The sequence below is a fragment of the Plasmodium gonderi genome (genome assembly GCF_002157705.1).
Source record: "Plasmodium gonderi apicoplast DNA, contig: Api, whole genome shotgun sequence".
Taxonomy (NCBI): Eukaryota; Apicomplexa; class Aconoidasida; order Haemosporida; family Plasmodiidae; genus Plasmodium; species Plasmodium gonderi.
This window is the reverse complement of record NW_021629666.1, coordinates 1-12,097: the sequence shown is the minus strand read 5'-3', so window position 1 is coordinate 12,097 and position 12,097 is coordinate 1. Positions and strand designations below refer to the sequence as shown.

Below are 12,097 nucleotides of genomic sequence, written 5' to 3'. Positions count from 1 at the left end.
ATTAAAAAATATTAAATAATATTAATAATATTTTATTTAACAAATTATATTTATTTAACATAATATTATAATATATAATAATTTTACAATTTAAATATCCTAAACATTCTAATAAATATTTTAATAATAAAAACCTAATATCAACATAATTATAAATATTAAATTGAATTTTTATACATAACTTATTAAAATTAATATAAATATATTTTAATTTATATATATTCAATAAAGAATATTTAAAATAATAAATATTATTCAAAGCTTTATTTCTAGATAATATAATAGCTTTATTTACATTAATATTTTTACCTACACCTACACCTATCCAACCTTGTTTATTTCCTATTAATAATATAACTTTATACCTATTAATTCTTCCTTTTTTTATAGTATAAGAAATTTTTTTTATTTCAATAATTTTTTCTATAATATTATTATTTAAAATATTATATTTACTTTTTATATTATTATTATATTTATAAATATAAAAATAAATATAATTCAAATTATAATAAATATTAATATAAAAATAACTATTAAAAATATTTATAAAATAATATAATTTTAAATATAAAAATAATAATTTAATATAAATTATAAATAAATAATTATTAAAATTTTTTTTTATTTTAAACTTTATTATTATAAAAATACTCTTTAATAATATTAATATATAATATAATAAATAATAATTATTATTTATATTATTTCTACTAATTACCATCATAACATTTTTATTCCTAAATCTTTATATTTATTTATATATTGAAAAGAATTTATTAATTTACTAACATAACATAATATAAATAAATCTACACTAAATAAAAACAATAAATTTTTATCAACTTTACAATAAACTAATCTAGGTATTTTAATAATTATTTTATGATTATATTTTAATTTAAATATAATTAAATTATATTTATTTAAATAATACAATTTATAATTTATACCTATTATATTTAATATTATTTTATATCTTTCATATTTTATTTTTATATTATGTAAAAAAATATGTTTATATATTTTAAATAATAAATAAAATATATTTTTATACATATAAAATATATAAATAACATTTAATATATAAATATACTTTATTATTTCATTACTTTTCATATTATATATAACATATATATAATCAAAATTTTTCTTATCTAACACTAAATAATAATAAATATTATTACTTTCAAAATTAATAATACTATTATAAAAAAAATTATACTTCTTATAATTTAACATTTCAATTTAAAATTAAAAAATATAAAACATTAAAATACCTCCAATTTTATATTTTAAAAATGTTATATGTGTAATAAACTTATATTTAAAAGAATATAAAATTAACAACCCTTTAAAATATCTATATAATTTTAAAAAATTCAATAATTTATTATAATTTATATAAAATACTTGATTATATTTTACATACATTTTAAAATGATTTATTTTATTATATGAATTTAATAAAATAAAAATATAATATTTATTATTAATAATAATAATATAAAATTTTAATACATAATTATAATTATATAATAATATAATTAAATAATATATAATTTTATTAAATCTATATAATATAAATTTATTATTCATTTTATAACTATATTTAATTTTATTTAAAAATTTTATTATCATTAAATATATTTTATTTTTAATTTTTTTATATTTATATTAATCTTATTTTTAATATATTTTAAAATATAATAATTACTTTTAGTACCTATAGAATTTAAATTATTATTTAAAATAATAACAGCATTCTTATTAAATTTAATAGAATAATATAACTTTAAATTTAAAAATCTTTTTTGTTGTATTAAAATACCTTTACACTTATCTGATTTTTTATATAGACTATTATTATATAATTTATAAACTATACCAATTAATATATCTCCATATTTTATTTTTTTACATTTATTTAAAGAATTAATATATTTAAATTTTAACACTCCACTATTATCTAACACATCCAATATACTATTTAAATATATCATAAAATCTTTATAACTTTATTATTACAATTTTTACTTTTTTTATAATATTTTAAAATTATATAATCATTTTTTATAATTTCATTTCTATAATCATACACTTTAATATATAAATTTTTTAAAATTAATTTTTTATATTTTAAATTATATAAATAATATGAAATACAAATTACTTTTATATTATTATCTAAATTTTTTAACACATAACCAATCTTTAATTTCATTAATACCTTTTTCTATATTTTAATTAATTTTTCTTATAAATTGTAATTTAAAAAATAATTTATAAGATAACATTTTAGTTATAAAATAAATAATTTTAATTGAAACATTACTTACCTCAAATAATAATTTATTTTTTTTTATAACACTAACATATAATTCTATAGGACCTTTACCAGCTCCCATTCTAGTCTTTAAAGATTTTTTAGTTAAAGATTTAGTACATTTTATACATATATTATATACTCCTATTTTTTTTATATGTTTATTTATTATAAATTTAGAAGTTTCTAATTGATTATATGTAATAAATCCAGAATTTAAAGAAATTATACCCCAATATAATTTTAAAAATTTTAATCTAAAATTTCCTCTTATTTTTCCTTTTTGAGTTTTATTTAAAATATTATTATTCATAATTATATAAATTAATTATTTAACCATATTTTTATACTCAAAATACCATATTTAATATATATAATATCATTTAAATATTTAATATTATTAGATACCATATTTAAAGATATAATACCATATGTATATATTTCAACTTTAGTTTTTAAACTATTTTTAAAACATCCTGAAAATTTAATCTTTAATCCTTTTATATTATAATTATATTTTTTTAATATATTATTATATAAATAATCGAATATTAATTTTAAAGATTTATACTTAATATAATATTGTTTAACATAAAACATTATCATATTTATATCAATATTATGAATATATTTAAATTTAAAATAACATATATAATTATAATATTTATAATAATAATAATTAAAATAATTTAACAAAATAAAAATATATTTAAAATTGTAATTATTATATACTATATTTTTATCATATAAAAAAAATATAATTAAAAATTTATTTATATCAAAATTTATATGTATATTAATATAATTATTATTATTATTACATATATTATTATATATACTATAATATAAAAAATATATTAATAATATTTTTAATAAATAATATTTATTATTTATTATATTTATATAAAAATTATTAATATAATTTTTATATATCAAACTTCTAAATATTAACGGATTTACTTTATGACCCATATTTTATTAATTAATTTAATAATAATTCTTTTATTTTATTTTTAATATATTTAGTATAAATAAAATTACCTATTTTATTATATAATTTATATTTATTAATATAAATTGGTATAAATTTACAACCATTATATACTTTTATATATAAATTTAACCATTTTTTATAAATATACAAATTTTTATTATATATATTTAATATTATATTTTTATTATATTTAAAATTAATAAATATATACCTATTATTTATAGATAATTTTAACCAATATAATTTTACCATATTTAATTTATTTCTATTATAATTAATAAATAAATTATTTTTTAAATTTATATCCTTTAGAATGTAATCCTTTTCTAGAACAAGGATATTTACGACCTATACCTGTTTTTCCTTCTCCTCCCCCATGTGGATGATCACATACATTTTTTGCTTTTCCTCTTACTTTAGATTTTTTATTATAATAAATATTATATCCAGCATTTTTTATTTTAAATTTATTATATAAAATATTACTATTAATACCTATATAACAAAAATTATTATTATTTATACACTTAATTTTTTGAGAAGGAAATTTTATATACACTAAATTTTTATAAAAAATTAATATTTGAGCAAAAGTACCAGCTGATCTTACAAATATACTTCCAGTATTATGATAAGATATATTATAAATATATATACCTAATTTACAATATTTTAATTGTAAATAACTACCAATTTTTATATAATTAATATTAGTTAAATAATAAATAGAATGTAATAAATAATTATGTTGCAAAATAATATATTTTTGTAAACTATTTAACTTAAAAGACAAATATATAATACATCCTATATATGTATTTCTAAAATAATTTTTTAATTTTTTAAATAAAATAACCTTATACTTAATATTTACATTATAATTATCATACCAAAAATCAATTATTTTATAATTATATTTTAATTTACCCCCTCCTTTATTATAAATAGTAATACATCCTTTATTATTTTTACCAAAATTTTTAAAATATTTATATGTATTATATTTTTTTAATTTTAATATCATTTAAATAAAATATTATATTTTTTATATTTATTTTTAAATACTATATATTTAATTTTAATAATATAAAAATTATTTTTAAATATATGATTAATAATATATTTAATATTTAATTTTGTAATATATATTGAAGTATAAATTATACAATATTTACATGTAATAAAATTTATTTTATAAAATATATTATTTAAATAAAAATTAAAAATAACTTCTTTCATAATTTATTAATTAAATTATTAATATAATATAATTATATAATATCAAATTAAATAACATATTCTTATTATTAATTTTATAAAAATTCATTATTTTATATTTATTTACCTTATTTTGTTTAAATACTATACCATTAAAATATAAAATTTTAAATATAAAATAATCAATAATAAATTTTTTAAAATCAATAATATTAACATAATTACACATATTAAATATATTTTCAAATTTTATTATTATTATATTACTACGTTTATTACATAATAAATATATAAAAATCAATTTATATATAAATTTATTATATTTAATTCTATTTTTTACATAATAAGGACCAAAACTACAAGAACCTTGTTTACATACAGGAGATTTAATATTTTTTAATCTAGCTTTTCCTGTTCCTTTTTGTATTCTAATTTTTTTATTACTATAATTTATAATACTTCTATTTTTTGTATATTTATATACATAAATATTATATATATAATAATATTTTATAATATAATTAATTATTTTATAAATCTTTATATAATAATTTAAATATAACTTTATAAAAAAATTATATTTATATTTAAATATTATATTATTAAATATATTATTTTTTATATTTAATATAATAATATTCATTTTAAATATTTTTAAACAAATATTTTTTTCAGAAAAATAGGATTTGAACCTATATCTTCTATCTCCAAAATAGGTATGTTACCTTTACACTATATTCTGAATATATACTTTTAAGGAAAATTGAATTCCTATTTTCTTCTTGAAAAAAAGATGTCTTACCATTAAACGATAAAAGTTATATATTATATAAATTACCTGAGATTTGAACTCAGAACCATTCGATTAAAAGTCGAGTACTCTACCAATTAAGCTAGTAATTTTAAAATATACGAATTTGACGAGAATTGAACTCGTATTCTTTATTATGACAAAATAATATTTTAACCTAATTAAACTACAAATTCTAAAGTTTTTATATAGAGAAAAAGGGATTCGAACCCTTGGTATAATAAAAATATATTATTTATACAATAAATTAGCAATTTATAACTATAAACCTCTCAGTCATTTCTCTAAATATAAGTTAAATCAGATTTGAACTGATGTAGATATATAATCAATGAATTTACAGTCCATTCCTTTTAACCTCTCAGGCATTAACTTATAATTTTATATTATACATTTAAGTAGATTCGAACTACTGACGATCAATTATTGAAAATGAATTATGAGTCCATTGCTTTCGACCTCTTAGCTATAAATGTCATTAAATTAGAGATAAAGGGATTTGAACCCTTATAACAATAATTGTTAATGGATTTTCTTATTAAATTTAGACTTTTAAAATATAGAAAAGTCGTTTGAATATATAAATAATATATTACAGAATTTATAAAAAATATTTTCTTATCAAATAATATTATTAATTTATAATTAACTCATTTTATATTTATTATTAATATATTAAAAAGTCCATTGTGTATACCTAATTTCACCATATCTCTATTTATTATAATAAATGATATTCAGAATTGAACTGAAATATAATAATTTGCAATTATTTACTTTAACCTTATTAAGTTATATCATTATATTTTATTTTTATATAAAAAATAAGATAAATAATGAGAATTGAACTCATATAAAAGAAACCACAATTCTTTATCTTAACCATTAGATTATATTTATCAAATTATAATTTAATTAAATATTATTATATATATATAATATATTATTTAATAATATATTATTTAATATTTTAATTTTTAAATTATATATACATACTATATAAAAATTATTAAAACTATAAATTTTAATAAAATTATATTTATATAAATTAGAAATATATATATATATATTATATCTATACATTAAATTTTTTAAAATTATATATTTAATTTTAGAATTAAAAAAAACTATATCATTAACATTTAATATTATATTATAATATTTTATATTAATATTATTTATATAAATATTTTTATACTTTATATAATATCTCGATTGTAATATAGTTTTAAAAAAACCAATATTTACTAAAAATACATCTAATCTTAATTCTAATATATATAATAATTTAAAATAAATATTACTTTCTTTATAATTTTTCAATTTTTTTATATAATATAAATATTGTTTAAATGTTAAACAATAATTATAACATATATATCTTATATATATTAACTTAAAATTAAAATAAGATTTATACATTATTTTATAATTTAATAATTTATAATTATATTTACTTGATAAATATAATAAAAAAGGAATATTTAATTTTTTTAAAATTTTTATTTTTGATTTTAAAAATTTTATCATAATAATTATATACTATAACTAATTCAAGCTAATGGTGAGATTTGAACTCATAATTTACTGATTACAAATCAGTTGCTTTACCAATTAAGCTACTTTAGCAAATAAAATATTAATAATTAAATAATCAACTTATTAGGAATTATATACTAAATATATTACTATAAATATATAATAAGCCTATAAAATAATTTTTCTAATTATTGTTTTATTCATATATATGATTAGAATATTATTTTCAATTAAATTTTTTTATTTATATTACTTCAACAATTAAAATTTTATACTTAACTACTCAACATTACAAAAATTAATAATTGATATATCATTGGTATAATTTTTTCGATCCTCTCGTACTAAAAAAAATAATTTCAATATTCTAACACTTATATTAGATATGGACCGAACTGTCTCACGACGTTCTGAACCCAGCTCACGTATCGCTTTAATAGGCGAACAGACTTACCCTTAAAACATACTACTGCTTTAGGATGCGATAAGCCGACATCGAGGTGCCAAACCTTTTCGTCAATATGGACTCTCGGAAAAGATTAGCCTGTTATCCCTAGAGTAACTTTTATCCGTTAAGCGATAATTTTATCATTAAATAATTATCGGATCATTAAGACCGACATTAATCTCTGTTTAATTTGTATATTTTACAGTTAATTATATATATATCTTTATATAATATATATAACATTGTACTCCTCCGTTTATATATAGGAGGAGACCGCCCCAGTCAAACTATCTTATAAATATTGTTTAAAAATTTGTTATAAAATTTTTTTAAGAATTCATATATATAAAAAATGGTATTTCATTTTAAATTACATTATTTCCAAGAAAATAATATTATTATTTCCCATTTATACTATGCTTTACATATATATATTCAATATTTATTAATAGTAAAGCTTCATAGGGTCTTTCTGTCCTAATATAAGAAATCTGCATCTTCACAGATAATTTTATTTCATTAAGATTATTTTTAAGACAGCATTTAAGTCGTTACATCTTTCATGCAGGTCGGAACTTACCCGACAAGGAATTTCGCTACCTTTGGACCGTTATAGATACAGCCGCCGTTTACTATAGCTTATATAATATATTATAATTTTATATTATATATATTATTTTTACATAATAGCACTGGGCAGATGTCAATCTTTATACATCATTTTTCAATTTAGCAAAGATTTGTGTTTTTGTTAAACAGTCGCTTAAATTTTTTATTATAAACTAAATAAGTATCTTTTATCCCTAAGTTACAAGATAATTTTGCCGAGTTCCTTAAAAAAAATTATCTCAACTTCTTAATAATATATACAAATTTACTAGTGTCAGTTTACGGTACGAATATATAATAAATATATATTAATAATTTTTTTATAATATAATAATATAAAAATTATTATATTAGTTTTATAATATACATTATTATTATATAGTATAAGAATATTAACTTATTTCCTATTAACTACACATTTCATCTCATCTTAAGATTCGACTAACCCTATTCAAATAAATTTTAAATAGGAAACCTTAAATTATAGAAGTATTGGATTTTTACCAATATTTACATTACTCAAATTAGCATTATCACTTTTGATTTTATTATTTTAATTTACATATAAATAAATATTATCAAAACGCTCTTTTACCAATTTAATTTACATATTAAATTTTATAATATCGATAATTAATTTATTTTCGATTATTTTAGAACTAAAATTATTAAATTAATGAGCTTTTACGCACTCTTTAAAAGATAACTGCTTCTAAATTTACTTTTTAATTATAAAAATAATTTTATATTCTTTTTAAAACTTAACTAATATTTAAAAATCTTAATTTATAATTAGGGCTGTTTCCCTTTTGAAAATAAAGCTTATCCTTTATTTTCTGATAACATATATATTTTATTAAATAAAATTCTTAAATTATTAATATTAATATTAATTATTTAAATTAATTTAATTAAAAAAGAGTTTTACATTTATTTATATATAAATACTATACTTACATATATTTCAAAGAGAACCAGCTATCTTCAAATTCGATTGGCATTTCACCACTAATTATATTTTATTTGATACTTCTGCAACAGTAATCAATTCAAACTTTAATTTAATATTATTTAAACTTAATTTTAAATATAATTAGATCATTTGATTTCGGGTCTATAATAAATAATATTTATAATGTTTATTAAAAATTTATAAACTCGATATAACTTTGGCTTCATTTATTATATATTTAACCTAATTATATACTATTTATTATAACTTGCTAATTCTTTCTTCAACAAGAATATAATAAAATTTAAATTAATTTTATTATTATTTATTAAATTTAAAATTCAGGTTCTTTTCACTATTTTTTCAAAATTCTTTTCATCTTTCCCTCACGGTACTATTTCTCTATCAACTTTTATTATATTAAATTTTATAAGATGATTCTTACTATTTTATATAATTACATTCATATAAAATATATTTTTATATTACTTATATAAAATTTTACATAATTAATGTTTAAAATATTTCAATTCGCTCGCCACTACTATGAAAATCGTTATTACTTTATTTTCCTTTAAGTACTAAGATGATTCAATTCCTTAAGTTTTTTAAAAAAATATTTATATAAAAATATTTTATTCAGATACTTTTATAATAAAAATAAATAATATTAATAAAAATAAATATATATTATTTTTATTAATTATTATAAAAATTTCGTTAATATATATAACGTCTTTCTTCAATAATAAAAACTATAGACATCCTTTTAAATTTATTATATATATTTAATTATATAATTAATAATTACATAATAAATTAATTATAAATTACTTTATATTTTATAAGCGAAAAACGGAATTGAACCGATTACCTTCGGAGCATGAATCCGACGAACTTTCCTTATGCTCTATTTCGCTATAAACAATTAAACTTGAAAAGACTTGAACTTTTATAATACAATTCGTAATTATATATTTTATCCTTTAAATTACAAGTTTATTATTTATAATAATAAAAATAAAGTAATTAACTTAGAGGTAAAGTTTCTGCTTTACATACAGAAGATCATTGGTTCAAATCCAATATTACTTACATAAATCTATAATTTAATGGATAAAATAAAAACCTTCTAAGTTTTATATGTAAGTTCAAATCTTACTAGATTTATTATATAATTATGAATATGGCGGAAATGGTATACGCACTAAATTTAGATTTTAGTTTTCTATAAGAGTTCAAATCTCTTTATTCATATTAATATAAAATAATATTTACTTCTTAAACTAGAGTTGAACTAGTATCTTTCGGTTAACAGCCGAATGCTTTAACCACTAAGCTATTAAGAATTATTATATATATAATATATTATATAATAGGGAATATAGTTTAATGGTAAAATCTTATTTTTGCATAATAAAAATAGTAGTTCAATTCTACTTATTTCCATATAAATTCTATATATGTTATTTATATATTTTATATATATTATTATATTGCGAGTTTGATCCTAGCTTAGAATTAACGCTAGAAATATACATTACACATGCAAATTTATGATAATATCATAGTGAATAGGTGAGGATATATAAATTTGTAAATTTTAAATAGATTATAATTTATTATATAATAATCTATAAGCGCATTTATTTAATTGTACTATATTAAAAATTATTATTATTTAAAATAAAATTTATATTTGATTAACTAGTTGGTAAAATAAAAGTTTACCAAGGTGATGATCATAAATTGATTTGAAAGAATGTACAATCACATTAGGATTGAAATAAAGCCTAAATTTTTTTTTAAAATCAGCAGTGAGGAATATTTTACAATAAGTGTAAGCTTGATAAAGTAATATTTCTTAAAGGAAGACAGTATTATTAAAATATTGTAAACTTTATTTTATATATATAAATATTGATATATATATAAAATAGTATTGGCTAATTTCTGTGCCAGCAGCAGCGGTAATACAGGAAATGCAAGCGTTATTCATTTTATTAGGTGTAAAGCGTTTTAAGGTTTTATATTAATTTTATTTTTAAATATTTAAGTAAAATTTAAAAAATAAATAAATAATAATATAATAGAGTATTATTAAAGTATTAAGAATTTTTTGAGAAGTAGTGAAATACAATGATACAAAAAGGAATACCAAAGGCGAAAGCATAATACTAAATAATTACTGACACTTAAAAACGAAAGCTAAGGTAGCAAATAGGATTAGATACCCTAGTAGTCTTAGCTGTAAACTATGAATATTTTATATTTATATATTATTTATAAATATAATAACTAACGTAATAAATATTCCACCTGAGTAGTATATTCGCAAGAATAAAATTCAAAGGAATTGACGGGAGCTTATACAAGTGGTGGAACATGTGGCTTAATTCGATGCAACACGATAAACCTTACCAAAATTTAACAATATTTTTATTATTAAGAAATTAATAATTTAATAAAATATATAAGTAGTGCATGGCTGTCGTCAGTTCGTGCTGTGAAGTATTAATTTCAGTATTATAACGAACGTAACCTTTTATAGAAAATAATTTTTATAATATATTATTTATAATAGATAAAATATATAAAAAAGATTACGTCAAGTCATTATGCTCTTTATATTTTGGGCTGCTCACGTGTTACATAAAATATTACAATATATTTATTATATGTAAATATAATATTTAAAATATATTTATAGTTCAGATTATAAATTGAAATTCATTTATATAAAGATGGAATCACTAGTAATCGCTAATTAGAATTATAGCGGTGAATAAGTTCTTAAGCTTTGTACACACCGCCCGTCACATCTGGAAAATATTATATTATATAAAAATTATTGTTAAATAATTATATATAAAAATATAATTTAGATGAAGTCGTAACAAGGTAGCTGTACTGGAAGGTGCGGCTGGATAAAGAAAATAAATTGGTTGATTTATTTATTATAAAAATAATATTGATATATTAAATTTTTTATTTATATAAATAAAAAATTTATTAATTATATATAAATTTTAATAGACAAAAATAATATTAATACACATTAATATAAATTTAGTTAAATATTATTTTTTATTTAAAATAAATAGGTTTTTAGTTTAAAGGTAAAACATACTCTTGATAAGGGTAAAATTTTAGTTCAATTCTAAAATAACCTAAAAAAAAATAAATAGGCCCTATATTAA

At 15.4% G+C, this 12,097-nt stretch overlaps 12 protein-coding genes and 21 non-coding genes across 33 annotated transcripts; 6 read left to right on the top strand and 27 right to left on the bottom strand. All coding sequences in view use genetic code 11, as the record gives it.

The window, feature by feature from the left end:
* Position 1: 1 nt before the first annotated feature.
* On the bottom strand, positions 2-727 carry rps5 (small subunit ribosomal protein 5; the record flags this gene model as incomplete). Its single annotated transcript has 1 exon — positions 2-727. One exon carries the CDS (start codon positions 725-727, stop codon positions 2-4), a length of 726 nt encoding a protein of 241 aa, XP_028547342.1.
* Positions 724-1,242, bottom strand: rpl6 (large subunit ribosomal protein 6; the record flags this gene model as incomplete). Its single annotated transcript has 1 exon — positions 724-1,242. One exon carries the CDS (start codon positions 1,240-1,242, stop codon positions 724-726), a length of 519 nt encoding a protein of 172 aa, XP_028547341.1.
* A 12-nt stretch (positions 1,243-1,254) lies between these two features.
* Positions 1,255-1,641, bottom strand: rps8 (small subunit ribosomal protein 8; the record flags this gene model as incomplete). Its single annotated transcript has 1 exon — positions 1,255-1,641. One exon carries the CDS (start codon positions 1,639-1,641, stop codon positions 1,255-1,257), a length of 387 nt encoding a protein of 128 aa, XP_028547340.1.
* On the bottom strand, positions 1,641-2,003 carry rpl14 (large subunit ribosomal protein 14; the record flags this gene model as incomplete). Its single annotated transcript has 1 exon — positions 1,641-2,003. The coding sequence occupies one exon, from the start codon at positions 2,001-2,003 to the stop codon at positions 1,641-1,643; it is 363 nt and encodes a 120-aa protein (XP_028547339.1).
* Positions 2,000-2,224, bottom strand: rps17 (small subunit ribosomal protein 17; the record flags this gene model as incomplete). Its single annotated transcript has 1 exon — positions 2,000-2,224. One exon carries the CDS (start codon positions 2,222-2,224, stop codon positions 2,000-2,002), a length of 225 nt encoding a protein of 74 aa, XP_028547338.1.
* Positions 2,225-2,243: 19 nt separating this feature from the next.
* Positions 2,244-2,639, bottom strand: rpl16 (large subunit ribosomal protein 16; the record flags this gene model as incomplete). The annotated part of the gene is made up of 1 exon: positions 2,244-2,639. One exon carries the CDS (start codon positions 2,637-2,639, stop codon positions 2,244-2,246), a length of 396 nt encoding a protein of 131 aa, XP_028547337.1.
* Positions 2,640-2,650: 11 nt separating this feature from the next.
* rps3 (small subunit ribosomal protein 3) lies at positions 2,651-3,298 on the bottom strand (the record flags this gene model as incomplete). Its single annotated transcript has 1 exon — positions 2,651-3,298. One exon carries the CDS (start codon positions 3,296-3,298, stop codon positions 2,651-2,653), a length of 648 nt encoding a protein of 215 aa, XP_028547336.1.
* A 10-nt stretch (positions 3,299-3,308) lies between these two features.
* Positions 3,309-3,572, bottom strand: rps19 (small subunit ribosomal protein 19; the record flags this gene model as incomplete). Its single annotated transcript has 1 exon — positions 3,309-3,572. The coding sequence occupies one exon, from the start codon at positions 3,570-3,572 to the stop codon at positions 3,309-3,311; it is 264 nt and encodes an 87-aa protein (XP_028547335.1).
* Positions 3,573-3,606: 34 nt separating this feature from the next.
* rpl2 (large subunit ribosomal protein 2) lies at positions 3,607-4,344 on the bottom strand (the record flags this gene model as incomplete). Its single annotated transcript has 1 exon — positions 3,607-4,344. One exon carries the CDS (start codon positions 4,342-4,344, stop codon positions 3,607-3,609), a length of 738 nt encoding a protein of 245 aa, XP_028547334.1.
* Positions 4,341-4,559, bottom strand: rpl23 (large subunit ribosomal protein 23; the record flags this gene model as incomplete). Its single annotated transcript has 1 exon — positions 4,341-4,559. One exon carries the CDS (start codon positions 4,557-4,559, stop codon positions 4,341-4,343), a length of 219 nt encoding a protein of 72 aa, XP_028547333.1.
* Positions 4,560-4,569: 10 nt separating this feature from the next.
* Positions 4,570-5,181, bottom strand: rpl4 (large subunit ribosomal protein 4; the record flags this gene model as incomplete). Its single annotated transcript has 1 exon — positions 4,570-5,181. One exon carries the CDS (start codon positions 5,179-5,181, stop codon positions 4,570-4,572), a length of 612 nt encoding a protein of 203 aa, XP_028547332.1.
* A 28-nt stretch (positions 5,182-5,209) lies between these two features.
* PGO_A00220 lies at positions 5,210-5,280 on the bottom strand. Its single transcript has one exon. It is a non-coding gene; the product is annotated as a tRNA-Pro (tRNA).
* A 7-nt stretch (positions 5,281-5,287) lies between these two features.
* PGO_A00210 lies at positions 5,288-5,357 on the bottom strand. Its single transcript has one exon. It is a non-coding gene; the product is annotated as a tRNA-Glu (tRNA).
* An 11-nt stretch (positions 5,358-5,368) lies between these two features.
* PGO_A00200 lies at positions 5,369-5,441 on the bottom strand. Its single transcript has one exon. It is a non-coding gene; the product is annotated as a tRNA-Lys (tRNA).
* A 9-nt stretch (positions 5,442-5,450) lies between these two features.
* On the bottom strand, positions 5,451-5,525 carry PGO_A00190. Its single transcript has one exon. It is a non-coding gene; the product is annotated as a tRNA-Asp (tRNA).
* A 13-nt stretch (positions 5,526-5,538) lies between these two features.
* On the bottom strand, positions 5,539-5,635 carry PGO_A00180. Its single transcript has one exon. It is a non-coding gene; the product is annotated as a tRNA-Ser (tRNA).
* Positions 5,636-5,640: 5 nt separating this feature from the next.
* Positions 5,641-5,724, bottom strand: PGO_A00170. The gene has a single exon. It is a non-coding gene; the product is annotated as a tRNA-Tyr (tRNA).
* Positions 5,725-5,738: 14 nt separating this feature from the next.
* On the bottom strand, positions 5,739-5,825 carry PGO_A00160. The gene has a single exon. It is a non-coding gene; the product is annotated as a tRNA-Met (tRNA).
* An 8-nt stretch (positions 5,826-5,833) lies between these two features.
* On the bottom strand, positions 5,834-6,065 carry PGO_A00150. The gene is made up of 2 exons: positions 6,030-6,065; positions 5,834-5,883 (listed from the first exon to the last, which is right to left on the bottom strand). It is a non-coding gene; the product is annotated as a tRNA-Leu (tRNA).
* Positions 6,066-6,078: 13 nt separating this feature from the next.
* Positions 6,079-6,151, bottom strand: PGO_A00140. Its single transcript has one exon. It is a non-coding gene; the product is annotated as a tRNA-Cys (tRNA).
* A 26-nt stretch (positions 6,152-6,177) lies between these two features.
* PGO_A00130 lies at positions 6,178-6,249 on the bottom strand. The gene has a single exon. It is a non-coding gene; the product is annotated as a tRNA-His (tRNA).
* A 15-nt stretch (positions 6,250-6,264) lies between these two features.
* Positions 6,265-6,879, bottom strand: rps4 (small subunit ribosomal protein 4; the record flags this gene model as incomplete). The annotated part of the gene is made up of 1 exon: positions 6,265-6,879. The coding sequence occupies one exon, from the start codon at positions 6,877-6,879 to the stop codon at positions 6,265-6,267; it is 615 nt and encodes a 204-aa protein (XP_028547331.1).
* A 26-nt stretch (positions 6,880-6,905) lies between these two features.
* PGO_A00110 lies at positions 6,906-6,978 on the bottom strand. The gene has a single exon. It is a non-coding gene; the product is annotated as a tRNA-Thr (tRNA).
* Positions 6,979-6,991: 13 nt separating this feature from the next.
* On the bottom strand, positions 6,992-9,692 carry PGO_A00100. Its single transcript has one exon. It is a non-coding gene; the product is annotated as a large subunit ribosomal RNA (ribosomal RNA).
* A 51-nt stretch (positions 9,693-9,743) lies between these two features.
* On the bottom strand, positions 9,744-9,817 carry PGO_A00090. The gene has a single exon. It is a non-coding gene; the product is annotated as a tRNA-Met (tRNA).
* A 9-nt stretch (positions 9,818-9,826) lies between these two features.
* On the bottom strand, positions 9,827-9,898 carry PGO_A00080. The gene has a single exon. It is a non-coding gene; the product is annotated as a tRNA-Arg (tRNA).
* A 22-nt stretch (positions 9,899-9,920) lies between these two features.
* PGO_A00070 lies at positions 9,921-9,992 on the top strand. The gene has a single exon. It is a non-coding gene; the product is annotated as a tRNA-Val (tRNA).
* A 3-nt stretch (positions 9,993-9,995) lies between these two features.
* On the top strand, positions 9,996-10,067 carry PGO_A00060. The gene has a single exon. It is a non-coding gene; the product is annotated as a tRNA-Arg (tRNA).
* Positions 10,068-10,077: 10 nt separating this feature from the next.
* On the top strand, positions 10,078-10,154 carry PGO_A00050. The gene has a single exon. It is a non-coding gene; the product is annotated as a tRNA-Leu (tRNA).
* Positions 10,155-10,174: 20 nt separating this feature from the next.
* Positions 10,175-10,246, bottom strand: PGO_A00040. The gene has a single exon. It is a non-coding gene; the product is annotated as a tRNA-Asn (tRNA).
* A 29-nt stretch (positions 10,247-10,275) lies between these two features.
* On the top strand, positions 10,276-10,346 carry PGO_A00030. Its single transcript has one exon. It is a non-coding gene; the product is annotated as a tRNA-Ala (tRNA).
* Positions 10,347-10,388: 42 nt separating this feature from the next.
* PGO_A00020 lies at positions 10,389-11,841 on the top strand. Its single transcript has one exon. It is a non-coding gene; the product is annotated as a small subunit ribosomal RNA (ribosomal RNA).
* Positions 11,842-11,999: 158 nt separating this feature from the next.
* Positions 12,000-12,070, top strand: PGO_A00010. Its single transcript has one exon. It is a non-coding gene; the product is annotated as a tRNA-Ile (tRNA).
* The last annotated feature ends 27 nt before the right edge of the window (positions 12,071-12,097 follow it).